The sequence below is a fragment of the Phoxinus phoxinus genome (assembly GCF_949152265.1).
Source record: "Phoxinus phoxinus genome assembly, chromosome: 17".
Taxonomy (NCBI): domain Eukaryota; kingdom Metazoa; phylum Chordata; class Actinopteri; order Cypriniformes; family Leuciscidae; genus Phoxinus; species Phoxinus phoxinus.
In genome coordinates this window covers 15,753,212-15,781,033 of record NC_136892.1, presented here as the reverse complement: position 1 = coordinate 15,781,033, position 27,822 = coordinate 15,753,212, and the positions used below count along the sequence as shown (strand labels likewise).

Genomic DNA, 27,822 nt, shown 5'->3' with positions numbered 1-27,822 from the left:
TCAAACAATGTAAGTGAGTCCCCACCCTCAGAGCTGTGAACTGCTGGGTACAAGTCACATTTCTCACTCCAAAGAAATCGAGAGCATCTCCCCACCCCAGAGCGGTGAGCCTTTTCGCTGTTCGTGGATGCGTGGCACACTCTGCCAGCCGTGTCTCGTTGGGTGGTGGTGAGTATGATAGAAAAAGGCTATACGCTTCAGTTTGCAAGCAGACCACCCTGCTTTGCTGGTGTGGGGGCATCAGCGATATCGGACCAGGAGACAGTGGTGCTCTGGACAGACATCCATTTGCTTCTTGTCAAGGAGGCAGTAGAAGTAATACCTTCTATATTACTGACCAAGGCGGTGTCCGGTCTCGACTGCTGAAGAGGCTGGCGGAGCGCCTCCTCTTGTGGGCCGATGCACATCTTGACTCCATCCGGGCATTCTATGTCCCCGGTCGCCCTAAATTGTGGGGTTCCAGTGAGGGTGTAGTCCATGGAGAGTGGCGTCTGCATCCCAGTATGGTACAGCTAATTTGTAGCCAGTTCAGGAAGGCGGAGTTGAGCCAGATGTGTCACAAAGGGTGATGAATACTATAGCAGAGACTAGGGTCCCTTCTAACAGGTGCCTGTATGCTCATAAAAAAGGAAGATGTTTGTGGATTGGTGCGAGACACATAATGAGGACTCAGTGACTTGCCATTTGTCGGTCATTTTATCTTTTCTGCAGGACCACTTGGACAACAGGCACTCGCCTTCTATATGTGGCTGATATCGCATCATTCCATGCCTAGGTAGAGCAATACTCAATCATAATTTAGTGACAGGCAAAATGACCATGAACAGACGAGACAGACAAGAGGTCAGATATGGGCATGTGCCAAAATAATACCAAGAAATATTTATTTTCTCATATGAACAGGTGTTTTCATTTTTTTTTTTTTTTACAATCTATGACAGTCGCGCGTGTTTGTCTCACTTTTTAAAATCCTCTAGCATTTTCCAAGAATGGACATGGTGGGGGAAAAGATTCCTTTTTTTATTGCTGAATGTTAAAAAAAATACACTTCCACTGACTTGAGGAAAACAAATCATCTGCTGCTTGTACCATGCACCCATCTAACCTTGACCACAAGGACATGCAGAGGTGAGGAGGTGTTTAGACGTTTCAAGCGGGGGAAACGAAAAAGGTAGAAATAAACTGGCAGGACATAACCGTCAAGAGATTGAGTAGAGATATCACATTAAACTAACTAGAGCACTGTCTTTTTTGGCATTTCCCCAAACATACAAATAAGACCCAAAATGTAAGGAAGAAAGGTAGGGGATCTAAAGTATTTCTGCTCGAACTTCAAACAAAACATCCCTTCATTTAACATAAGAAAACATGATATTCCGTTGTGCTGTCATAATACAGCATTAAACCCCTTTTATCAAGACTTAACTTGTATATGTTTTTTCTTTACCAAAATAATCACAACTCATCTCTTTTGGAAGAAGTGCACGAAAACGTATTTAGCACGTATCTGTCTAGTTATAATCTTCCTCTGTTATTTGGTGTCAATTTTCTGTTCCTAACCCAATGAACTTCAGCTCCCTCAACTCTATATTATTCTTTACATCTTCTCAATGAGGTGGAAAGCTGATGCTGACTGTGGACGCTCTTTGTAGAAGGTGAAGAGTTAAAAACAGCTGATTTTAGTACACTTCATCTCAGGCTTATCGACACTGACTGGATGTTAATGTAGGAGTGTTTCCATCCAAACAGAGTCAGTCAGTGCAGCTGTTTCTGGTTTGGTTTGGGCCCAATGAGTGCTTTAAAATGGACATGGAGTTGCATATGAAAAATAATGATCAAATAATAATTACAACAACCTGCACTATTTGGTGTCTTAGAGTAACTGTGAATATAAAATAAATAATTATGAAATATATGGACCTAATGAAAAAAAACTGACCTGAAGTTAAAAAAACAAAGGTAAAAAAACAGCCTCAACATTACACACTAAAAATGAAATGCATTGGAACGCAAGTAGAATATAAAGTTTGCATATTTTGGCATTTTAATGACCCCTAATAATTTTCACAGCTATTTGTCTTGTCATTTGAGACTGTGTTTGTGTGTGTACATGATTGTGTGTTCTGCACAGAAATGTCTCAGGGTTGTTCACACAGGACACATTCTAATATATATATAAAAAAAATAAAAAAAACAGCTAAATGCTGCACAGAATTAAACAAGTCTCATAACCCAACCCATTGTTGCGAAATGTAAATATGTTTATCCCACCCCTAGATTAATTTGATTGGTCCATTATTTTAATTTTTAACTGATACTGATCCACTCTACTAAACTTGACACTACGTCAAAAAATTTAAACTATGTGTGTGTGTGTATATATATATATATACACATACATATACATACACACACATATACATACATTGCTTATTCTATTATTTAGAATAAGTGCACATGTATACATTTCCAAAATTGCAATCTGTTTCTTTATACATAATATTTTCAAGGGTTGGGCATTTATGATCACAAGTCGGAAATATAAAGTAGGAATATCCCACATCTGATGTCGAATGGACTGCCTCAAACAAAGCAAAAATGTAAAAATAGCACAAGAACGTGTCTTGTGTGAACAGCCCCTTTACTCTTGCTGTCCCAATGTACCAGGACCAAACGATGGAGGGGACGCATCCGTCAGTCTGGTGTCAGTCTCTCTTCAGTCCTGCGCTAGATGAAGATGTGGAGTGGAATGAAGTCCTGAGACGCTGTGAGGCCTTCCATTCCTCCCGTCTATCTCTCCCGCTGGCCACTCTAACCGGATGGATGTGCTGATAATGAGGGCTACTCGACTGAGTGACGGGAAAGTGGGCTGAGTGGGAGAGACTATATGTTCTTTATTTCTTTGTTATCTGTCAAAAGCTATTAGCACTGACAGCCCGGCCCACGGCCCACTCACAGATTTAACCCCAATCCCCTTTGGAAAAAGAAGGCTCCCGTGTGACAAACCTTACCCTGTAGGGATGCAAAGCAAATCAAGGCAGTGCATCTGTAAGACGACATCAGTTGCCCACATGTGTAACTCAAGACAACAGCAGCATATTTCTCAGAGCCACAGTCATTCCGAGGCCTCTCGCTTTTGGTCGCTCACATTCACACACACGCGCACACACACTACTTTTTTCCGAACCCCCGGTTGCATTTGTCATTGATTTCCTGTTGGCAAAGCAACATGATCATAAACACATCTCTGTGGATCAAATTCATGTAAACATACACCTTATGTTAGAGTGGTTTATATTGCATGACGGTGGAGGGGGGATGTCACAGTTCAAATGGGGGTCAGCTCCCAAAAAACACAACCTTGAAAGGAAAGGAAAGAAAAAAAAAAGGCCAAAAAGAGACAACAAAAGAGTAAACGAGTATAAAAAATGAGGCGTCCGTATAAGAAAGGCTACAAAAAACTCCACTGGCCCTCTGGCATCAGCATACAGCAAAAGGCACCACAATATTACTCTATTTTTTTTTTTAAGTTGTGAAAAAATTGGCACATCTTTTTATGCTGTAAATCAAAATGTACATATAAATAGAGTTTTCCCTATAAAAAAAGTCTTTGCTGTTAACTAGTAGACAACTTTTGCTAAAATGAAAATAAATATTTCATTTGTTTATAATATCTGTCAGTTATATAAAATAAAAATATTTCTTATAGGTGCATGTCTATAGTAGATCGGTTTGTTTGTGGATAGGTGGTGGTCTCTCTAGTGGGGTGCATTGTCCAGTTTGGGGCGCGAGTGCGTCAGTCTGGTCTGTGTGTTGGCACGTGGCCCGTGCCGCCCGCTCTGGGCGTGAGAAGTCCGTGTGTCGGGCACGGGCCTGTAGAGGGCGGAGGGCTCGGCGGCGTTCATATTCTGCATACTGAGGAAGGGCGTGCTCTCACCTTCCTCCTCCTCCGAATCACTGTCCGACAGGCAGGTGCGTGAGCCCAAGTCCCGGGACGGTTGGTAGCCGCGTGGCGCCACGTGGCCATTGAGTCTGGACTTGTGCCAGCGGCGACTGCTTCTCTTTGGTTGCTCCATGGAGGAGAGGTACTCCTGGGTGCTTTCGTACTCTTCCTCCTGAGCCAGCCGGTAGGGGCTGGAGGGAAGGCTGCCCGTGCTGTCCCGCAGGTAGCTGCCGCGCTGCTGCTGCCGGTAGGGCTCGTGGCCCCGTGCCTCGTGCAGTGGCACCTGGTAGCGCCGCAGCAGCGGCTGGTCCTCCTCCGGCGGGTAGGGAGCGTGCGCGGCGGGGGGCAGAGACATGGCGTGGCTGGCGTTGGGAGACGTGATCTGGAAGGTAGGCACCTGCGGGGGCAGTGAGTAATGGAAGTCCACGGGAGACAGGCGAGCCGGCGTGGTCAGCGCTGACACGTACCTGTGGGGAGAGACACAGAGAGAGAGAGAGAGAGAGAGAGAGAGAGAGAGAGAGAGAGAGAGAGAGAGAGAGAGAGAGAGAGAGAGGAAGAGGAAGAAGAGCGGGAGAAAAGAAGGTTGTGTGGAACAGATATGGACATCAGTCAATGGTTTTAAGTACAGATAACAGCAAAGGGACCCACCACCGAGAAAGAAGTTGCATTCAGCGGTTCTCCATTTTTTTTTTTTTTACAGGTCTGATTCACCCAAACAGAATTAAACTTTAGGATCTCACAAATAGCAAATCACTATCTATTAGGGGTGTAACGGTACGCAAAAATCACGGTTCGGTACGTACCTCGGTTTTAAAGTCACGGTTCGGTTCATTTTCGGTACAGTAAGGGAAAGAAATGCAGAACATTAAACTGCTGGTTGTTTACTATAAACTTTTTTTTAACAATTTGTTTACACTTTTTTAAACACACTTTTTTAATAAAATATAGGCTAATAAATAGAAAATATATAAAATAAAAAAGAATAAGAAATAAAATACTGCTGCAAAGTTCTCCACTAAATAAAATACTCTCAAACCAATATTGGCCATGAGTCATGACGCTAGCGAGAGGCTGGGCTAAAGCGAGCGTGCCGTGTATGTGGTGATCTTTATTTATGCGATATTTATGTCCGAGCCCGACCCGAGTTAAAATTCTATTTTTTTTCTCATACTAATGACACATGTACGTTTGTTTGTGTGGAAAGCCCGCTTTTAACAGAAAGGCATTCAGAAATGTCCACAGATGAGTGCATCAGCGCGCACGGAGCTACAAGCGCTCTTAACACAGGCGCGTGTGCACGTGTTTCGTTGTCACAGCAACATAAACAAATTTCCGCACACAGGAAGACAGATGTAATGGTACTATTTTACATGTATTTGAATCACAAAAACGATTAATCAGTGCAACGCGGAGACTTCCGACACTTAATATGTTCGTGTGGAAACTCGGAATTGACCTATGTTCCGCACACAAAACTAGCCTAATTTACGTGTATGATTGCATTCGGTACACATGTGCACCGTACCGAAAGTGCTGTACCGAAACGGTCCGGTACGAATACACGTACCGTTACACCCCTACTATCTATATATAGCATTTTATCTCTGCTGTATATCTAAGTTGGATCTATAAATAATATACACAGTATATAAGATTTTTCTTATGCTCACTAAGGCTGCATTTATGTGATAAAAAATACAGTAAAATAGCAATATTATTACAATTTGATATTTATATATTTTAAAATGTCATTTATACCTGTGACAGCAAAGCTGAATTTTCAGCATTATTACTCCATTCTTCAGTGTCACATGATCCTTCAGAAATCATTATAATATGCTAATTTGGTGCTAAAGAAACATTTATTATTATTAAAGTTGAAAACCTTAATTTGCTGCTTAATATTTTTGTGGAAACCATGATGAATTTTTGCAAGCTTCTTCGATGAATAGCATTTATTTGAAATATAAATATTTTGTAACAGTGAAAAAGTCTTAACTGTCACTTTTGATCAATTTAATGCATCCATGCTGAATAAAAAGTATTGTATTCTTAAAAAATCATGTAAATAGTATTATTACAACACTTAATTTGTGCCCACGATATACATATATTTTGGTCCGGATGTCATGTGCGGGGCTCCATACATTTAATATCCGTATTATTACCATTTACCATTTAATAATAGTAAGCACAAAATAATATATTCAGTAGGTTTTATTGTTGACTATTTAAACGTATGCTAACAACATTAAAAATCACAAATAAGTTATATGTTATATTCACAGAAATCTCCTGTGCCTGACCCCATTGGGCAAACTCAAGGTTCAGAACCTCTTTCAGAGTTCTCACGGTCATTGAAAACCTCGATTTTTAATAGTCTGGAAAAATCATGAAATTCATTAAATCCTAAAAAATGATGGGAATTTCTGAATATATATTGCTTTTTGAGTGCAACCTCTCTAAAATGATTCAAATTCTTACTGCACTGTGAACAACATGGACAATTCACTCATCTAAAGATGTGGGATCCCTGTTCTGTGTTAGCTGCTCATTCGCAGTGCTCCTGTCTTGTATTTTTGCAGAATTGCATCAATTTACGCCCACCTTGCTATGGCACAAAAAAATGATAGTATGCACACTAAGACTCGGCGGCTGAAAGCTCAATAGCAAACGACAGCAGACATGCGTGCTACAGTAACAAATGAGGCCACGTCAAACCTCCCAGTCTAGGCTAAGCATTGTTACTGCAGCACGCCACCAGATGGATGACAAAGCTTGCCCTACAAGTTCCCTTCCGTTAGCGTGCATCATGCTACCCTTAATCATGTAAGCGGCTTATTTTCCCTGACGCCTTTGACAGAAAAAAAAGGGAAAAAAAGTGTCTATCTGCGTTTGTTCCTTTGGCCTGTGCTGTGTGAGTTAAAGTGAGCGTGCCTTGAGAGTGGAGGCCACAGTCAAACTGGAGCAGATAAATTAACGCTGAGCCTGAGGGCAGATAGCCGTATGCACAACAGCTCAGTCAGCTGCAGAGGAGGAGAGAAGGTAGAGAGGGAAATAGTGCAGAGCAGAACACCAGAGACCTGTTTCACCCCTGAGATAATGTGTTGTTCGGCTCTTGTTGACTTAATGAACCCCTCACGGTATAAATTCTCCTGTTTTGGCCCTTACATGGTGGTGTGGGCGTTTCGCAGGCGAGAGATAACTGTAAATACAGCTGGCCGTGGGCTAGATTCTCTCTGCCTTGATACAAATACTGCGTATCTGGAGCAGCGAAGCTTTGCTTGACCCTGACTCCCTCTCTGACATTCTCAGCTGGGCCAGAGCATCTGCACGATCGCGCAATGAATTTTACTATTATATTCGTCATGGTACGCAGTGTGTGATTTGTATAGTGAGTTTTGAGGGGTCAGCTTTCTTATCGAGAGGATCAGATGCGCTAGTGGCTGACGCAGCACAAGAAACTAAATATGTGGATGTTTATTGATGTTATATTTGTAAAAATATATTTATATGATAAAAAATATATACTTTATTTATAATAATTAAAATGTCTAATTAAAATATATTTTTATATTGTATATTATAAATGTAAAATGAATGATATATATATATATATATATATATATATAAGGTAGTAAGATAACTATAATAAAAATTCTAAACAAGAAAAATATATTATGTAGTTAATACAGTATATATTAGAATATATAATATATGTAATAAAGTATAATTACATATTTAAATAATTATATTTATTTTTTTATATATATATAAAATTGTAATATTACCTTATATATAGGCTAATGAAATGTATATATATAATATTAAAATGTGATATATACCGTATATGTCTCTATATATAATCTTAAAATGTTATATTCATATATATATATATATAGTTATATATATATATATATATATATATATATATATATATATACACACACACATACATTTCATTATATATATAATAAAATATTAAATTTGTATCGACATATATGTGTATATGTATATATATATATACAAACATTTTTATATAAATATGTAATTATACTTGATTACATATTTATATATTCTTGTTTAGATTCTTTTTATTATAGTTAGCTCACTAGCTTTCTTTTATTTATCAACATTTATCAAATTATATTAATTAATTAAATTATATTAGACCACACCAAACCCTTCCAAACGACCCAAACCCTGATGGTACATGCTGTGAAATTTGCTATTGAATCTTTCACGCCACCCGTGCCAATCTCCCGCAGTAAAGGAGACTACGCACTGAAATGCAGATGAGTCTTACTGCACACACTAAAATGGTTCTCAGTGCCATGGCTGCAGAGAGGAGGTGCTCCTGCGCACCTGTCGCTATGCGGAGAGTCCCCAAGCGAGTCGAAAGAGTCGCCGTACTGCAGGGCCGGCCGGTGGGGCTCAGTAAAGCCACAGTGTGCGGCACGTCTGGCCCGAGCCTCCATGCACGCAGGACTGTTGCATTTACTGGTCCCCACTGAGGACGACATCATGTCGGAAGGACAGTCGGAGAGGACGCTGTCTGTTCGCTCCAGACTCCACGTTCTCCCTTCATGTCTGAGAAAGACAGAAAGAGAGAAAAAGAATGAAAGAAAAGGGAAGGAAAGAAAGCAGAACAGAAAAAGCACACAAGATGCTTAACCCAGTGGTTCTCACAGTGTGGGGGGACGGGAGGCTAGTTCTTAGATTTCCTTTGTCTTCAAGACTCTGAATATAGCGACTCATATGAACTCGGTCATATGAACTACTTTCATGAGCTTTTTAGAGGTGGACAGTCAATCACAATCCTCTCATGTTTCGTCTAAGTTGGTGTTCCACAGATGGAAATACGAATTGGAACGACACCAAATCGGTGTTATTTTTTTATTTTTTTATATATACTATTATAGTTTTTATACAAATAATTTGACTAGCTTGTATTTTTATATTTTAATTTTAGTTTAATTTTTTTGTAATATTGAGATTTATTTCAATGAACAAAAATGTTTCAGTTAATGAAGAAAACAAGGGGGGTGAATAAGTTGTGGCGAAAGGTAACACAAACTTTATAAAAGTTAATGTATATCCAGTGATGATAATTTCATTCTTTTTTTTAAAGTTTCAGGCAATTCATTATTCAAAGTATAATGACATATATATACAACAAGTATACATTTGGCAACAATATCTTGCAACAATACGGCTGATTGATAACGGAAAGTGAAAATGTTGGGGGCACACAAAGGTTGTTTTTGTTTCAAAGGAGTCATGACAGAACAAACCGAGAACCACTGGTTTAACCCATATGTGTGTGAGAATCAGTTTGAGTGAAAAGCGTGAAGTCGAATCCCTGCGAGGTGATCATGGTGTATAACCTCTGAGTTTCTCTGCACTCACTCACTCACACCTGTGACTTGATTCTAAAAGGGGTGAATAATGGCTGCCTGACTCGGATTCCACACCTAGCGGGTGAAAGGAAAGAAAAAAAACAAAAAAAACAAATGCTGAATGCGATGAAAGCAGACGTATGACATGGGCCATGACCCCTGGCTATGATGATTCCACACACAAATCCTCTGCTCATTTCTGGTCAAACATGCCACGTTGTCAGGAGTGTACCTGTGAGTGGAGGAATGAGCCCGGGTGGAGGAGTTGTGGGATCTGGAAGACTGCCGGCTGCCAGGAAAAGGTGCCTCTGCTCCGTGTCTAATGACTCTCTCAGTTGCCGGTACATTTTTGGAGATATACTGCGATTGAGAAAGAAGAAAAAAAAAAGAGCCCTATTGTTACCGACAGAAGATACTACATCATAACCAATCACATTTATTAAGAGGAGTGACGTACATCTACCATGGGTATCTCCTCAGGACCTGGGCCTGGGTGATTGGGTCCGTTGGCCAGGTTTCGGTTGGGATGATCCACATAAAGGTTCTGCCTCAGATGATTGTGCATCTTCTTCCTCTGTTTCCTGGGGGGGAGGCTACAGTGAGGCAGTGTCACTCTCTCACACATCGGCCCAGAATCACAACCATCACGTCACATTTAAAAGCTCACTACGCTCAACGCCGCTGCTAGATTTAGTGCTGATTATAAGCGAAGTTAATTAATTTACTGTATAATGGCGGCAAAATGTATTGAAACCACTGAAGCCACACTTAAAAATGTGATTTCATTCGATAATACAATATTAAACCTATTGGCATCTGCAAACAAATGATGCCAGACCGTTTTCTTTTTTTTTAAAGTTTAAAAAATGCTGAAAAAATTCCACTTGAACTGATATTTTATAATGTTATGTAAAATATATCTACTTAAACATGTTTAACTTTCTATAAAAATTTGTTAAATTAATGCCAAAGCAAATGTAGTTTAATACCAAACTTTTTTACTTTTTTTGGCATTTTACTTTAATAAAATACGGTAAAAAAAAAAATTGCGGTCAGTAAATGAATAGCTTAATGCAGCAAGGATGTATTACATTGATTTTAAATGTCAGTAAAGACATTCATAATACTAAAAAAATGTTTTAAAATAATTGATGTTCTTTTGAACTTTATATTTATAAAAAAAGAATCCTGTTTCCATTCATCGCAGTTTCCAAAAAAATACTAAGCATCACGACCGTTTTCAAGCTTGATAATAATAAGAAATGTTTGTTGAGCAGCAAATCAGCATATTATAATGATTTCTGAAGGATCATGTGACACTGAAGACTGGAGGAATGACGCGTAATATCGTTTCACACTATTTCTGTTTTTACCTATGTTTTTACATCAAATAAATGCAACCTCGGAGAGCATGTTACTTACCGACTATACTTGTAGTCGATTTTAATGAAGTACTTGAATAATATCTGATTTCAGTGTTGATAGAAATTTGTCATACAACTGAAATGGATACATTTTGAAAAAAAAAAAAAAATCTGTTTGAGTACAATTTTTTTCTTATCACTGCTACAGTAAAACACGTATCATTTAACTTCTAAACTAAGTTTAAATCGTTGTTTTTCGACCTCATACTTACTTGGTTTTGCAGTAGGCCACCACACAGACTATGCCCACCACCAAAAGAGCCACACAGATGCCGGTGATTGTCAGGACTCTCTTCTGATAGAGCTCCTCTGCCTCTGCACATTGTCACACACACACACACACACACACACACACGCACGCACGCACACACACACAACACAACAAAACCAGAGAACAACCATCAGTCTCATTTAAAACTACAACTGGTTCTAAACTCTCTCGTAAACAGTCCCCACTGCTGCGGCGGTCCTCTTTCATTTCATAGTGTCTGAGATATATCATGTACAGCCCGGATTAACATGTTCTTCCTATCGGGCATTTAGCATGACTCAGATCCCGTACGCTCTCATTAACTGCGTGGATATGAGGATTAATCATGAGATGGGAACGAGGCTCAGGCCTCAACACGGGCTCTAATGGACCAGCTCAGCAGTGGAAACTGCTTGCGCGAGGAATAATGCGTATCATTATCGCGGACGTGAGGGAAACGGGCTGTCTGAACAATCTCCCAATGGGCACTGATGATTTCTGAGAGTCCATGGATGCCTTCCTCCACTGGGGGGCATCGTAATTCAGCTCAATTTACAAGCTCAAAAAGCATTTCAAGAGGACAATTGAAATGTGGATGAATGTACAGGGCAAATTGGTTTAAGAGGTGAATGCGTGGAGGCTCAGATATAATCATCAGGGTCTTTGTTTGGCTTGGTCAGTTATAGTTTATGTATTCATAACCAATCAAAGCATGGATTCTTAGCCAGCTTTAAAGGCATATTTTGGATACAGTGCAAGTTAAGCTTATTAGACAGGATTTGTGATATAATGTTGATTAGCACAATTTTTTTTACATTTTTTTTTTTTTTTTTTAAAGGCAAAACTATGATGAGGACATTCGCAAACCAACTGAATGGGTTTTATTACATTTTTCTAACCTTAAAATATTCACTTTTTCACCATGATCAAAACATTATGCATGTTTACATGATTTTGATTTCATGAATTACTTAACCACTTTGTTGCCATGATAACATGCCATAATCCATAAACTGACTAGAGAAATGAATTAAACAGTTTCTCAGCTTAAATAATACACGTGTTTTAACTACAGAATTAACGTAAGCCTCTCATTTCTGCTTTTAAATCCTCCCCATTTAATTCAATTGCAAGTGTCTCACTGCAACCTTAATAAAAAAGGGGGAAAAAAGAAAACAAGGGATGAGTCGAATTATTTTTGGTGGTAATCAACATTATGCCACACATGCTGTAAATCGAGCATAACTTCTTATCAAACACACTGAATGTTTGGTACAATTCAAAAGGACGTTTTTCAAATATCAAAACCACAGCCTTCTGCTTTTTCCCTTGGAAATGGGCCTTGGTTTGGTCTCACAGACCGTCCAAAAGGAAGAGAATGTGTGTCCGAGAGGGACGGGGGCTAGTTAGGGGAGAAATATTTCATAATCGATAATGAAATGATCCAGCTGTCGTTCGCTCAGAGCGAGAAGGGGAACATTATTTCTGAAGGGCCTCATCTGTGCTAGTAGGAACAGAGTTAAGGATGTGATTTAAACACAACGTGACTTCATAGAGGGCCCAGTTTACACGTACCATAAAATGGATCATTTTCAAGGAAAAACAGAGGCTGTTTTTGTAAGCAAAGAACAGACGATTGGGAGAGGTCATATAAACAACCTAATTATGGTACTAATGCAGTTTGGCATGCTAGGGCACTAGGATTCAGGTTGTCCAAGCCTGGTCAAAATTAAGAACAGAAAACAAAAGAGAAACTGCATTTAATTTGAACCATTATCAAATACAGATGCAGAAATCACACTGGTGAAGCAGAAGAATGGTAAAGTAGCGTGCAAGGATAGACATAAAGGGGAACAAATAATTCAGCAAAGACAACGGGAAAGAGGCCAGATGGAACAGGGAGAAGAACTTCGATTAGAATAAGGGGAGAAAATGAAAGTAAAGGCACTATTTTGTTTGAGAAAAATGGACTCTTATCTGCAGCACTCATCCATATTGTGTTGAAGGTCAACAATAAAAGACCATCTGGAGAAATTATAGCTGGACAAGATTTTACCTAAAAGTTTTGATCTGTCTTTCTGCAGTTTGTTTGTCGACATTTTTATAGTAAAGAAAAAGAAAAAAAAAAAAGACTTACAATTACTTTACATTATTTAAAAAAAAGTATAAATTATACCAAATATTTAAATTACAAAATTATATTCTCTGAACGTATTAATGTTACATAATTGTATTGATTTTTTTTTTTTTTTAGTGTCAAGTGGGGAACCCAAAGAGTTCGCTGGGAATCCTGAAAGTGCGTGCGTAAGGGAAACTGAACAACGTGAGCCAAGGCTTCCGAGGTATAACATAATTAGATTTAATGTTAGTACTACTCCAGTGCACATAAATTGACTTGAAGCTACACACTTGTTATGTTTACTGTTCAGTAAATACAAGGTTGGTGTGTACACTGACAGAGGTTTACACAAATCACCCCCGCTTAATGCTCACTCCTTAAGAGCCCGAGACTAGTTGCATACACTTGAAGAAATCTGTGTACATCTTCGAGCTGATTACAAAAAACTGACTCATTTGCCGGCTCTTTATGTCGTGCCAACCAATTCAACAAAATATATGGCTGTCAAAAATCCTACGTAAAACTTGAACTAACTACGCACACCGTTAAATGCTTACAGTAAAACTTTTTGGCAACGGTTCTTGGGCTGCTAGAACATTTACGGCTAATTTTAAAAGAGTGAGCTGACTGAAACTTCTTATAGGCTTTGTTCGCGTTGCACACAAATCCAATTTAGTTATCAAATCTGATCTTTTGGAATTTTTTCAAGGGATAAAATTGGATCCATTTGTTCAAATAGTGTTAGTTAATATCATCTATACGTGCATCGGTTGCCAAAGACTTTCCTTTAAAACAATTAAGAGTATAATGTCAGGCATTTGATGAACATACTGCGCCCAAAATCACTTATTTGTTCCCTCATTCCTGTATAATGAATGGCACAAGCCACATATGAGGAAAGAGCAAAAATGAACGATTTGGACATGACTAGATTCAATATTGTGCACTTTGTATGATGTTACATGTACGTCATGTCACGAATGACAGAAAAATAAAGACAAAAAAAAAAAAAACATTCCAAAAATCAGATTTTAGACCATATATGGATGTTTATAAACATCAGATTCATGTTGTTTTTTCCTAAACGGATTTGAGTCGGATCCGGATTTTTTTGTCTGCCTGTCTCAACAAAGCCTTAAAATCCCACTGTGACGAGACCAGGGCTGCAGATAATGATTCCCATGCTAACTCTTGGAAAGAGGAGCTACTATACAGAGCAACGGCTGATTGACAGATTTATTTCTTCATCAATTTGTTCATTTGCTTTAGAGTCCATTAGAGAGAGGCTATGGAGGTGTGTCAAATGGAATGAGAGCTACACAGTTCAATCTGGAAAACGGAATGAAGGATTGGTCCATACCCATAAATTCAATCCCAAGAGATTCTGCCAGTGCAAAGAGTTGATAACGAAGAGCAAAAACAAAAACAGAGAGAGAGAGAGAGAGGAAAAACAAGAACAAGATTTAGGAGATAGATATCCCACCATACATAGGAACACACATTGGCATAATGAAAGTCATATCAAGACATCATGCAGATACTACAATGTGAAAAGGCATAAGTGGTTAGATAATGCAGGTTAGAGCACATATGAAATAGGGGTTTCTTGAAACCAGATCTGGATTAATGGGTAAGAGAAAATAAAAAAGAGTAATAAAGAAGAATTATTATCAAAATCATCAAACTAGCATCTAGCATCAAATTATAGTAGTTTATTTGGTAGGTATTTATTGCATGGATTAGGATCTGAGATTTTGAAACGAGCAGCTAGGTTAGTAGATTTTATTTGATGAATTCATGTCATTGTGGGGTAATGTCAGAGGCGCATTGTTAGACACTTTTATTGATGTTATTTTAGGGGTGTTATTTCATCTCTATCATTAATGTAATTATTGTTATATACAGCAAGTATGCAGGAATGCAAGTAAACGGATATACATTCAAGAGTTCATTAAGTTTCACAATTCAAATATCTCTGATGTGTCTTACCTGTGGGGCACACAGACAGCTGATATTATTCATAAAAACAATTTGATGCATGTTTGTTTATGTTAATTGTTAATGACAAGATGCTATTTACACTTTGGGATGTTATATTAGTAAAACATGCGCTATGCAACAAATATCATGGCTAGACAAATCAATTTAGGTGTTTTTATATTAGAGCTGCGTAAAGCTAAAATCTCGATTTAAACACCCACGTGATCTCATTCCTATGAAAAGCATTCTCCTGTGGTTATTAAACCTTTCGATCACAATGAATATTCAGATCCAGTGAGAGCAGTTCTCGTATGAAACAAAGTATCATTATTTCTGTGTTACTGGGATAAAAGTTTGTAGTTCGGATGTAAACACTGATGTCTACGATAGAGATAAATACTCAAAATAGAGTAAATCAACTTTTGAAAGCAATTCGGCACTTCAAATACCGATTGTATTGATTACATCGACAAATGATGGTTAGAAAATCTATTTGTCATTGAATCATTCATTACAGCTCATTCAAGAGATTCGTTCAAAAACGCTGATTCATCTAGTAATGACACAAGTGATGCGTTTATGAGTGAGTCGTTGAATCATTCATTGACTTATTTAAACTGAATTATTAAAATAGTTGAGATTAAATAAACATTTTAAATAGACTACAGTACTTAACATTTTGTCAGAACCTCTAGTAAATTACATGCTTTTTTTGTTGTCTTTTCAGAATTATGGGAGAATCGTGATCTCTTTTTGAAACAAATTTTTTTTTGATTCTCAATTTATCCAGAGTCGTGCAGCTATATTTTATATTAAACGTGTTCTATAATCTACAATCAATCCAGACTGCAGATAAAGACCAAAGACGAAAATGCAGTCGTCGTGGTTTTAATTGGGGAAGTCTGCGTGTCATAACTGGTGGTGTACTGTAGCTGATAATGGCATCAAAATATGTTCTTACACAAAGGGCCCTGGGATCAAGATAATTCGATTATTTGAATTAATGGATGAGCGACGAGCACTTTTCTGGGCAGCTAACCTGCCTAATATTAGCTGCAGGAAATTCCCACTGTTGTCATGACAACATACTTTCACAGGCTTGATAGAGGTGGAACAGATGTTGGAGCGATCGTCAGTTAGAGATACGCTTTTAATTTGCATTATAAAGTAAAAAAGGAACATAACCATAACCAAGAAAACAAAAATATTACTATTCCAGGTGCCTTATATATAAAGACCAATTTACACTTTGAAATATTAAAGTTACTTTATCTATATTAAAGAACTCATCTGCCCATGTTCACTTTGCTAGTATGGTAAAAAAAAAAAGAAAAAAGAAAAGAAGAAAAGAAAGTAGCTTGGACATTCTTTAAAATCTATTCTTTTGTGTTAGAATTTCATGAGAGTGAGTCAGTTTTATATTTTGAGGGAACTACTCCAGAGCACATAAAAAATAATTTGACAAAAAAAAATGTTTTATACGAATGACAAGTAAAATAAATATATAAATAGATATTTTTCTGTAAGATTTCACAGGGGTCCCAGTCTAAAATCCCCTGGGCTTTTGCAGTGCTTTTGCCAGAGAATATTTTAGCTCTCTACTATGACTCTAATTGGTAGAACGATAACAATTCTCTCAACAGCGAGTTGAACAGAAAGTGACAGAAAATCACTTTCTCTCAGGGACGACAGCTTTGAGGACACGTCTGCCCTCGCGCGCAACCTCCAACCTGAGAATTACAGCAGGGCGTTGCATGTAGAAATGACATTTTGTCAGATGTTCTCTGTGTTCGAATATTCCTACCCTGCACTAAGATGGGAAACATCTTCTACCCGTGTTCCCTGGCGCCAAAGCCATTTTTTTAAATCACGCTGCTTGTATGTACACGCACCTATTGTGCTACATTTATGTTATTTCCATTTCCTCCGGTCTAAAAGCCTCAATACCTCCACTGTTTCAACATCTAATGTTGACAGACAACCATTTCTAGACCTCCCAAACTGAACAGCGCTACTAAGTACGGAAAGGAAGCCTTGGTTGTTGACTGTTTAAAAGCTAACAATCCACACATGTCCAATTATAATTTTTCTTGTTTTGCATCACTTTGTGTATATATACTGTACGTCATAAATTATTCTTTTTTATACGGTGTGGAAATCTATTCCGTTCTACGTGCAACTTTGTAGGCTTTCCATCTGCGGTTCATTTTGTTAACATCAATCTTTCATATGCTGTACTTCCTGTCTTTTTAAAAGTGAATATAAAAGCGAATATATGTTGAGATTTAAGGTCATGGTAAAATGTAAACAGAGGTAGCAGAGCAACACCGTCGAGAGCACAAAGGCCTGATTATACACACTATGCGGACTCAATAGCTCACAGGCATGAGCTGTCAGGTGTAGTGATCCCTGCGCCTCCCTCTAATCTAGGTGTTATTCTGTAGTTGATGGACATGTGCGGTGGAGACGCCGAGGTGTAGCCTTATACGGTTAAAATGTGTCACCTCGGGGAAGTGGAGCTGTTTAATTTCATAGCATAATTAAGGGGTGGATTTTTGAACTGCGAGGGGATTTGTGACAGGATTGTTCGAGGGAAACAATGGATGTACTTCGCAAACCGCTCTTGTTTTACACCGTACTCGCTTGTGAAACTACAGAACGATGTATTGTATACAAATTACTATGAAAATCTGTCTACAAACTCAAAAAATATATATTGTTTTACTTTGAACTAATGATGTGAGCATATTATGGTATTAAATCTATGAAATTATGAAATTGCAGAACTCAATAATAATTTGAAATATATTTACTATACAATTTGGTAGAAAAATATTTAATTTGCATTTATGCATTTGGAAGATGCTTTATGCATTTTATCGCATTCAAGGATTGACCGTTCATATATTCCCTGAGAATCAAAATCTTGGGCGTTGCTAGCTTTATGCTCCATTGTTTGGACCATAGGAACTAGTGATGCATTAATATTAAAATTCTGGCCGATAACTATTTTTATGTTTTATCCGATAAATGGTTAAACACTAAATTCTAATAAAACACTAAAAACTAAAATTGATCATTTTAAATGCTAGGCTAAATGTGAAGGTGTCACAATATTATAATGCACAGAATGACAAATGGATATTCATTTTAAGATTTACTAATGGACATTTAAATGATTAGCGCTTTTAAAGATTAAATTGTAAATGTAATCTTAAGCCAATATATATCCAATATTAACAGATACTGATAAAAAAATGGCACTGATATATTGTTAATATGAACGTTTTATTTTTTGTTATGGACATTTTTTTAAATGTAAATATTATTTGCCATTTCGTGATAGCTATTGTGCAATTTTTTTATCACAATTATTAGCTGACCAGTCACATGTTTGTGACATCTTCTATAGCATGTGTTTATGGTTAGTAAATTTACAGTAACTATATTTCTGTCGTATATGTTAAGGAATGATGCAGCATATCTTGGTGGTGTTTTATTGCCATTATGATTAAGACTAAGTTACGGTTCAATTTATTAAAGAACATGCATCATAACTGAAAACATGCATCATTGATCATGTTAAGAGGTAATGTAATGTAGAATCAATTAACCAGTGATGCAGGGGGTAAATGACACACTGGACCAAATAAAACTCAATAATTGTAAAAAAAAAAAAAAAAAAAAAAAAAAAAATTAATGGATTTGTTAGAACAGGAAGTAGATTAATAACCATTACAGAACCACATTCCACATCTCCGGTTTAAGCATGCAAACCGGACAGACAGACAGACAGAAGAAGAAATGGACATACGGTAGAAACTGGCCATAACGTAGGTTTGACAGCGATCACCAGTAAAGTCATTTGGACACCTGATGAAAAGAGACAAAACCATAGAGAGAGAGAGAGAGAGAGAGAGAGAGAGAGAGAGAGAGAGAGAGAGAGAGAGAGGGGGGAGAGAGTGTCGAGCAGAGAAAAAAAAATGCAAGAGAAAAGGGAAAGGGTGAAAGCAAGAGAGGGAGAGAGAGGGGGGAAAAGAAAGCAGAGAGAACATTAGGACAATAGCACAATTATGTACAGCAGAAGCAGAGGATCCCACTGGAGGAACCACTGTGTCTATTTCAGGACAGACTTAAGCCAGCAAGCCTTGGGAGGCGGAAGGAGGTAAAGGAGAGAACACAGTGGTGACCCAGTGACAGCCGGTCCTCTGTTTGCTGCTGTGCATCTCAAGTCAACATACTTTTATTAGGTTTGGGCATGTATAACCGCTTGGGCTCTGTCTGCAAGCACCGCTGGCCGAAGTATCCGTCCGGACATCTGGGGGAAGGAGAGGTGATGAAATACAGATATACACCAAACAAACACACAGATATCATACATAGAGGAAATTACACACAGCGGGGTCAGAAACACATCCACACACACATCTGATAGTCAGCCGATTATCCAGCCGACGTTCAGACGAACACTTTCTGAATGAATTTTGTCTTGTTTTCTGAGTATCTATCAACTATTCTTAAAACAAGATTAAGATTTTGTTTTTCAGAGAATATATCTTGAATTTACACTATCATAGTTTGATGTTTAATGTTTTTTTTTGAAAGAAGTACATATACAGTACAATTGTGTAAAGAATGTATAGTAAACACTATTTAAAATGTCCAATTTTAAATGACTGCCTTATTTGAATATATTTCATAATGTATGATTTACTGAGATGGCAAAAGTGAATTTTAAGCATCTTTCCTCCAGTCTTCAGTGTTACATGAAACTTCAGAAATATACATTATATCTGATTTGGAGCTCAAGAATTTTTTATTATTATTATCATCAATGTTAAAAACAGCCGTTTAATATTTCTTTGGAAACCAAGATACATTATTATTTTTAATAGAAAGTTCAAAAGAACAACATTTTTGACATTTTTATTTTTGGTAATAATGTAAAAGTCTTCACTGTAAAAAATATTTTCATGATTTGTTAACAACTTTCTTTTCTTTTGTCAAATCAACTTAGATATTTATTGTGGTTTAGATAACATCATGTTTTGAGTTTGTTAAACCAATCTCCATTGTATTACCTAAAATGTTTCATTTCAATTAACTCAGAAAATTAAGTTACCTGGTTGCCTTCATTTTAAGTTAAACCAACCATATTTTTTTACTGTCACTTTTAATCAATGTAATGCATCCTTGCTGAATAAAAGTATTAATTTCTTCTTCTTTTTTTTTAAAGTAACGTACCTGACCACAAACCGTTGAACAGTTTGCTAAAATATATTCTCTGAAAATTTTCTTTTTTGTCTTGTAAGCAAAAAACAAAACAAAAAAACATTGAAGTATAAACAAATCAAAAACAAAAATCACCACATTTAACTAATTTTAATTAAAGATATATTCTTTGAAAGCTAATCTCTTTGAAAGCTAATTTCTTTTTAAAATGATGCACAATTTACAATAGTTTGCTTCTCAAGAAATGTATATTGTCGTCTGGAAAACATTGCAAACACCAACAGCTTAAGCGGTCTCTGAGCCTATAAGCAACATGTCTCTAATATGGTCGCCTGATTATGACATGGCTCTCATTCATGGCTTTGATTGGCCAATTATGCTTATTCATGTCATTCCAGTAAACAGATTACGCCTCATCAGTGCGCAATGAGCGATATGAGGGTAATGTTTTCACAGTGTTAATTCCTCTAACTCAGTAACTGCTCTAGTCGGCGATCAATCACTGATGAATGGCCACCTTCAGTTTTCAGGACAAACAGAAATCGTGAGCGAGTGTTTTCTTCTGAACGCCGTCTCCCTGCACATCCAACGCTGCACCGCCAGAGGCTCAAAATTATTCGTTTTCCAGTCAAATCTCAGCATCCTCAAAACAAGTCCATTTACTTGGGAAGCATTAAAGATTTGTTTTCAAAGAATATGACTTTGTACCCTGCTGGCAAATAGTTTTTTCTTGCTTTAAGGTTAAATCTTAACACAATTCAGAGCGATTTATGCTTAAAGCAGCACTTAGCGGGCACGCATACACACAACACAAGGCCCCTGTTAAAGTTAAAAAAGCCCTTTTGAAGTAGGATGTGAGGCATTACGCGTGACACTGTACATGCAGCACACACACGAAGCCATTGTTTATAGAGTGTAAAATGAGCCACGGTTCAGGCCGTAATCTCTTCACTGTGCTGCTACAGAACCATGTCACTGCCTGGCACGCGGTAAAACACTGCAGGTTTAACTACGGAGACCCTGGGAATAACGGAGAGATGGTGAGAGACCATAAGATGGTGTAGTCTTTATGGGAATGCAAGAGGGAGAGAAGTTGGGTATGTGCCGGAGCGCAGACATGCTTTAAGTAACATGTACGCCGCTGTGGGGGTCAAAGGTCATGGAAACAATGTTATCCTGCTGGAGAGTGCCAGAGAGACGGACCGACGTGTGTGCACACGTGTGCCTCTCAGTCTGGAGAGGTCCTCTGGGATTTTAACTCCTCAACTTCATTCATTCCTTTCTCCAAATGAAGAACAGATCCTATTACGTCTGTCTATGTTCATTGTTTGCATAAAGCGTACAGACTCAGACTGGTACCTTGAAGAAATGTGGTAATATTTTCAGGTTGGTTAAAATTTAGATAAAAAAAAAAAAACTAGTGATAAATTATAAATTGTTTCTTTACAAAACCAAATGTTTTACAATAAAAAAAATCTGAAATAAATTAGATCAACTTTCATTCATGGTAGAAAAACTTTCTCACAAAAATTCTTTTTTTTTTCTAAACATTAAAAAAAAAACATCTCAGGATGCATTGGGATTATGATTTATATTCATAATTATTATTAATAATATTATATATTCAATATTTGAAAACTATTGCAGGATGCATTGATTATTACTTAATACTTATTATTATTAATAGAATTTTTTATTTGTTAATAATAATGTATTTATTATTTTGGAACAAATCTTGGCTTTTTTTTTCTTGCAATTGTGAGTTTATATCCCGTTATATGCGTGATATCAATTACCAGAAAAAAAGTCAGAATTGCGGGATATAAACTTTTAAACCAATTCTGACTTTATGTCCAGCAATTTTGAGTTTATAACACACAATTCTGAGAAAATGTAAACTCGCAATTGAGAAAAAATTTTTTTTTAATTGTGAGATAAAAAGTTGAAATTACCTTTTTAATTTTTTAAAATCTAAAATGTGTAAAATAGTGATAAAAATAATAAAATAAAGATATTAAATTATTGGTATAGGTGTATCTGAACTAATGATTGGTCCAGCCAGAAACACCTGCTCTATTCTCCACCCTGACGCTTTATTTCTTGTAGATCGTTGCATTTTTTTTTTTTTTTACTTCATATTCTGTCTCTTTCCATAGTTTTCCCCCCTACTTAACCTCCGCCTCAACCCCGAGTGCCCCATCCTCAGTTTTGGATATGCATTTTTCATTCCCTCTCTCTGGCAGTGGGAGCCGAAAGACTCCCGTTTAGTGAAAATCTACAAAGGCGGTGAGAGAGAAATAGAACAAGTTTTTTTTGCCAGAACTGGGCTGTAGAAGTAAACCTGAAGAAGATAAACACCATGATATCCCAAACAAGCCTAGATGTCAGGGACACAGATACCAGTTCCAAGAATCCAGTTCCAGGTGGCCAAATATATATATATATAATAACGAAATATATCTTGAATATGGTTTATTTATGGTTCAGTTCTTGTTTTAACCACAACATTTAAGGGGTTTGTGTGTAGAACAAGAAAACAAATCCTAATGGTCTGAGAAAAATAAACATAATTCAAGATAAATTATTTGAATACACATATACAATGAATGGTAACTAGAACAACTGTTTTAAACATTGATAATAATAATAAGCAGCAAATCAGCATATTTGAATGATTTCTAAAGGATCGGGTTACACTGAAGACTGGAGTAAGGATGCTGAAAATTCACAGGAATAAATGACATTTTAAAACTTTTAAAAATAGAATTTTTTAATTCCACAACATTACTGTTTTTACTGTATTTTCTGATTAAATAAATGCAGTCTTGGTGAGCATAAGAGACTTCTTTCAAATACATAAATTGTAATGTTCCAAACTTATTTTTTGACAGGTACTGTAGATATGGATTTAAAAGACCTAAAGTCCTAAACCATTTTTCTTCTCAAGAACATTGGTCTTGTTTTAAGGATGTTCCAACATTTTCAACAAGGTTTCACAAACTGAAAATGTTTTGTCAAAAACTTTAAAAAAAAGTATAGTTAATGGGGTAAGATCTGAATTAGAGCAATGAATGCAATTTTTAAGCGACAGATCAGGAAGAAAGAGTTCTGTAATGGTGTGTTCACACTTGTAGTTCGGTTCTCTTGGTTCTTTCGGTATGGACCAAAAAATAAATAAATGTAGCCCTGGTTCACTTAGCATTCACACTGTCATATTTAAGACCAAAGAGAAAAAAAAAAAATCTGCTTTTATGATGTATATTTTGCGGTTGAACTTACCGAACATCCAGAACAATGCGGTGTGCAGAGCTAAACACGCTTGTTGTATGTGCATATGAAAAGGCATTTTCAACCAGCTGTTGAGTCAAAACAGCAGCACTGTTACACACGAACGAAAATCTGATGCGATAGACGCTGTACCGAACTGCAATGGGCAACATAGCTCCAATGGCGAGAAAAAACAGTAACTATGCTTCAGGTATGTCCTTTTTAGGGTCGCATCTCATGACATCACATCCTGTTTTTAGTTTGTTTAGATGTCTTTGGTTCATGTTGCGTTCATATTTCAGTCAAATCGCACCAGAGTTGGTTTGGAAGTGGATCAAGACCCACTTTTTCAGTGGTCTCGGTCCGCTTGTTTGGTGCGCACCAGGGTTCAGATGGCGGCGTTCACACTTATTCAAATAAACCGCACTAACAGAACAATCGCACCAGAGTTCGTCTTAATCGAACCAAACCTGACAAGTGTGAACACACCCTAAATGAACGACCCATATTCACATTTACAGTGGAATACACTGTAATAGAGAGTACTGCAGACAAAAAAAAACTAAACCCTAAAAATAGCTCCCTCAGTCTGCTATAGTTATAACATCATCTAATCCTGTTTTAAACACACATCAGTCTCAAACCAGCACCACTGGCACATTACACATAAACATCAATCAAAATCTAAAATGCAACTGTACTTACATGAAATATTTATTTACTGAATCTTTATGTTGTCATTCTGCTAATCAGTTTTCTTTATCTAACTATTCAGTTAAATATTGAATGCTTTACTGTAAGGCTGTAGCCTTTCACTGGGTAAAGCTGCCTTAATTCATGAGCCGCTCTTAAAGTGCTGAGAGAGAGAAAAACAAGAAGAGCAAAGCGGGTCTTTCTTCTGCGTCCTGTTGCCTTCGCTCAGGTCACTGTAACTCTGTAAAATGAGAGGACCAGCACTGCCTAAAGGAGTCCGTTCTGACCCAGAAGGCTTCGCATCATTTCTACCCTGCCGGCGAATTTGTCAGAATTAATCAAATAATGTCGAAATTTTCCTGCACACACGTCATACCTAAACGACATTCTCATGGAAATAAAGCCTGATCTCTTGATCTTCATTGTGTTACATAATAAAGGATGCAGCATCTGGTCTGAAGAAAAAACTTTCGATGCAGCTGTTTTCATGCACTAATATTTGGAAAGTTTAATGGCGCTTTCCACGAACAGAGTACACAAAAGTGCCTGAGGCTCTTAAAAAAAATGAAATGTGCGTTTTTTTCAACAAATGGACAGTGAAAGGAGGCACTTAACTTGTTGATCGTCAACCTCAGGAGGTCAAACTAAGTATTTTATAAGTGGCTTTATTTGCTGTTCATTTTATATGAAGTTTTATCGATTAACAAAATTTGGGACACGAAAAATAGAGTTTAAAACCATGATTGTGTATTTTTCTAGCAAAAAAAAAAGAAGATGAAATACAAGTAATATACAGTATGTCCTAAATTAAGTTATGCAGAACAGGCTAGCCAGCTTGTATATGAATGCTCTTTCATAATTAGCAATAAACTTATTTTTCAATTAATTAAAGAAAAGATATTTGGTATTTTTTCTTACAGTAACTTGTAGAATTGAAGGATGACCTTAATGGATGCAGTCAACCAAATTTTGTTTTTGTTACAATTCATGATAATCAGATTATTTACTTGTTTTATCACTGTGTACACAAATAATGTTCTTCTTAAAGGGATACTTCAGGATTTAGCATTTAGCTTTGTATTAGAAAACCTGTAGTATTTTCAAATTACTGTGCTTCCCTCCCTCATGTCCCCCTGAGACAAGAGATTTATGTATTTTTTGTCTGTAACAAATCCTCCGATGACCCAAAAATCGTCATTTTGCGTCATCGGAGGCTTTTTTGGCCAGAGGCTAAAAACTACAGCCAGTAGAAGGCGCTAGAGCCGCATGTTTTCAACCCGCCCATAGAGGATGGGATCTCACTCACAGAATGTACAAATAGTGTCAGCCATCTTTTTTTGGAAGCTAAGCTAACAGGCTGTTGCTCTGTGGAGAAAGCTGAGTAGTAGGGGTTACCATACTCTTTTCCCCGGACATGTCCAGCCGTCGAGATCGTCCAAAATGTCCGGGATTTGGCTTTTGTTTTTTTATGTTATGTTTTTTTCACTGTTCTAGGATTTTAAATTGCTGGATACAGTCAGGAAGATCAAGAGATCAGAAGTGGGACAGGCCAAAATAACCATTTTAAGAAGAGGCTTTCACAAAACAGCAGAATACGGTTGTCAGTCCTGTATTTGATATGCGATTTGTGTTTACGTTCACACACAGTTCAGTCATTTACAGGAGTGACAACCACATTCTAGAACCGAACTCACAGCCGTACATTTTCAGGACTCACAACCAATGTGTACTGTGTTCATGAGAAGTGAATAATATAGTTAGAGATGTCCACTAAAAACAAAACTCCGTAACCTACAGTCTGCAGATCAGAACTTGTCCTTGACGCAGAGCCGAACACTACAGGGCATGAATCTCCTCTGGCATTTCTCTCTCCTCCTCAGTTTTGTCATCTGTCCCAGTCTAATGTAAACATGACAGGGGTGTCGATGTGGAGCTGCCGTAACTTGGCAGGGCTGTGAAATACTCCCCCCCCCCCCCGCCCCATCATTCCAGCAAGAAAATAATTTTAGCCCGGGTCATTTATTACTTCTTCCTTCACCCCCATATGTGTGTGTGGAACTTTGTATTTCAATGAAAAGGAGGCAGCCATAAATATGAGGTCGCTTGTATGGCTAGACTTGTTCAGCCGGTGAGTAATTCCTATGGAAGCCTGGCCTATATTGAATGAGATAGCTTTGGGGCAACAATTCCCAGCGGGCCTCGACTGCATTATCCGACTTTTCTGGACCTGTGCCTCACCCATGAGTGAATTAGCTGCAGCAATTGAGTTATTGCTCCTTCCAATTTGTACACAACTTATTGAATGGCTGTTGCAGCCATGTCCTGGCCGTTTGCTTGCCAAGCAGTATTCCAGGGACGCACACGCGCAAACACGCATGCAGTGCATCTGGACTGAAAATACCAGCAGGTGCACTCATAACATGGCGCAACATGCGGTCTGAAATTGATTTTAAAAGAAGAAGAAGAAGAAGTAGAAGAGAAACAGCACCTTACATTCCCTGCTATAAGAGCTGGTCACATAAACACAAACTCGTTTGCATGTGCTCCTGCATCCTTGTTTGTTATCTTGCCCTTCGCAGCTACTTAATCGCCCGGGTCTTGTTTTGATAATCCGGGCGAAAATATTTTTTCGGCCCATAACGAGACGTCCTGAGCACCCCCGATTTAAAAGCATCTGTGTAAATCGGTGTCCTTTTCCCCTGTGATTGAAATGTAAGCAAACTGACTTATTTACCTTGTGGGAGGCCTCTGGCTCTTGTAAATATTTGCTCTAGCTCTAAACCAGCATGACATGGCATTTCACAATGGTTTGATGCACACCGCTCCAGCACGCTAAACGTGGGCCACCGGAGGGGGGACGAGAGGTCTGTTTTTTTTAAATTCCCCAAGCACATCACAGTCATATCGCACTCAGCAACATCTGCACCAGTGAGTCAACACGCCGTACCCCGACACAAGAGGGACACGAGCAAAGACAGATGCGATAGATGGAGAGAATGAGAGAGAGTTTAAGAAGAAAAGGATGGGCGACTTGATGGATACCATTTGGCCATTGCTGGAATAAGGCAAGGGATCCTTACTTCACTTAGCGTGCAGTTCTTAATCTCTCACGTATGAGGAAACATTATGATGAACCTAAAGTGCCTACAGTTTAAGAAGAACCCATATACATTAACAGCAAATATAATGCATATGGAAGCCCTTTGATTTGATTTACCAGGAGTATATATATATATATAGACTGACATTAGAATAAAGGAAATGGAGAGAAACTCACTTGCAGGAAAACTGATTTATACCATGTATGTAGAAACAGTCACCGCCATTCACACAGTATGCCTTCTCTGTGTCGTTGCATTTTCTGGCGTGGCCCGAACCGGGAGATAACGTTGTGGTTACTGCGGGAAACAAAGACACAGACATCTCAAGACATCAACAAGGCATGCCAACCAAAACACAATAGACAGAGCTTTCAGTGAGTGCCTAGTAAACAATAAAGAGAACAACCATGTGGT

At 37.8% G+C, this 27,822-nt stretch overlaps 1 protein-coding gene across 12 annotated transcripts in view; it reads right to left on the bottom strand.

Annotated features, from left to right (window-relative positions):
- Positions 1-933: 933 nt before the first annotated feature.
- nrg2a (neuregulin 2a) overlaps positions 934-27,822 on the bottom strand; it is an 88,588-nt gene continuing 61,699 nt past the window's right edge. For 4 of the 12 annotated variants that reach the window (XM_079586821.1, XM_079586817.1, XM_079586818.1 and 1 more), the window contains exons 4-9: positions 27,585-27,705; positions 19,357-19,433; positions 10,979-11,081; positions 9,800-9,923; positions 9,575-9,702; positions 934-4,410 (exon numbers count right to left, since the gene is read on the bottom strand). In XM_079586821.1, the coding sequence (XP_079442947.1) occupies positions 3,759-4,410; positions 9,575-9,702; positions 9,800-9,923; positions 10,979-11,081; positions 19,357-19,433; positions 27,585-27,705 (1,205 nt within the window). In that variant the 3' untranslated portion in view covers positions 934-3,758. Of the gene's footprint in view, positions 4,411-9,574; positions 9,703-9,799; positions 9,936-10,978; positions 11,082-14,495; positions 14,520-18,929; positions 18,989-19,356; positions 19,434-27,584; positions 27,706-27,822 lie in introns of all 12 variants that reach the window. The other 8 variants (XM_079586820.1, XM_079586826.1, XM_079586815.1 and 5 more) reach the window with 5 other exon arrangements.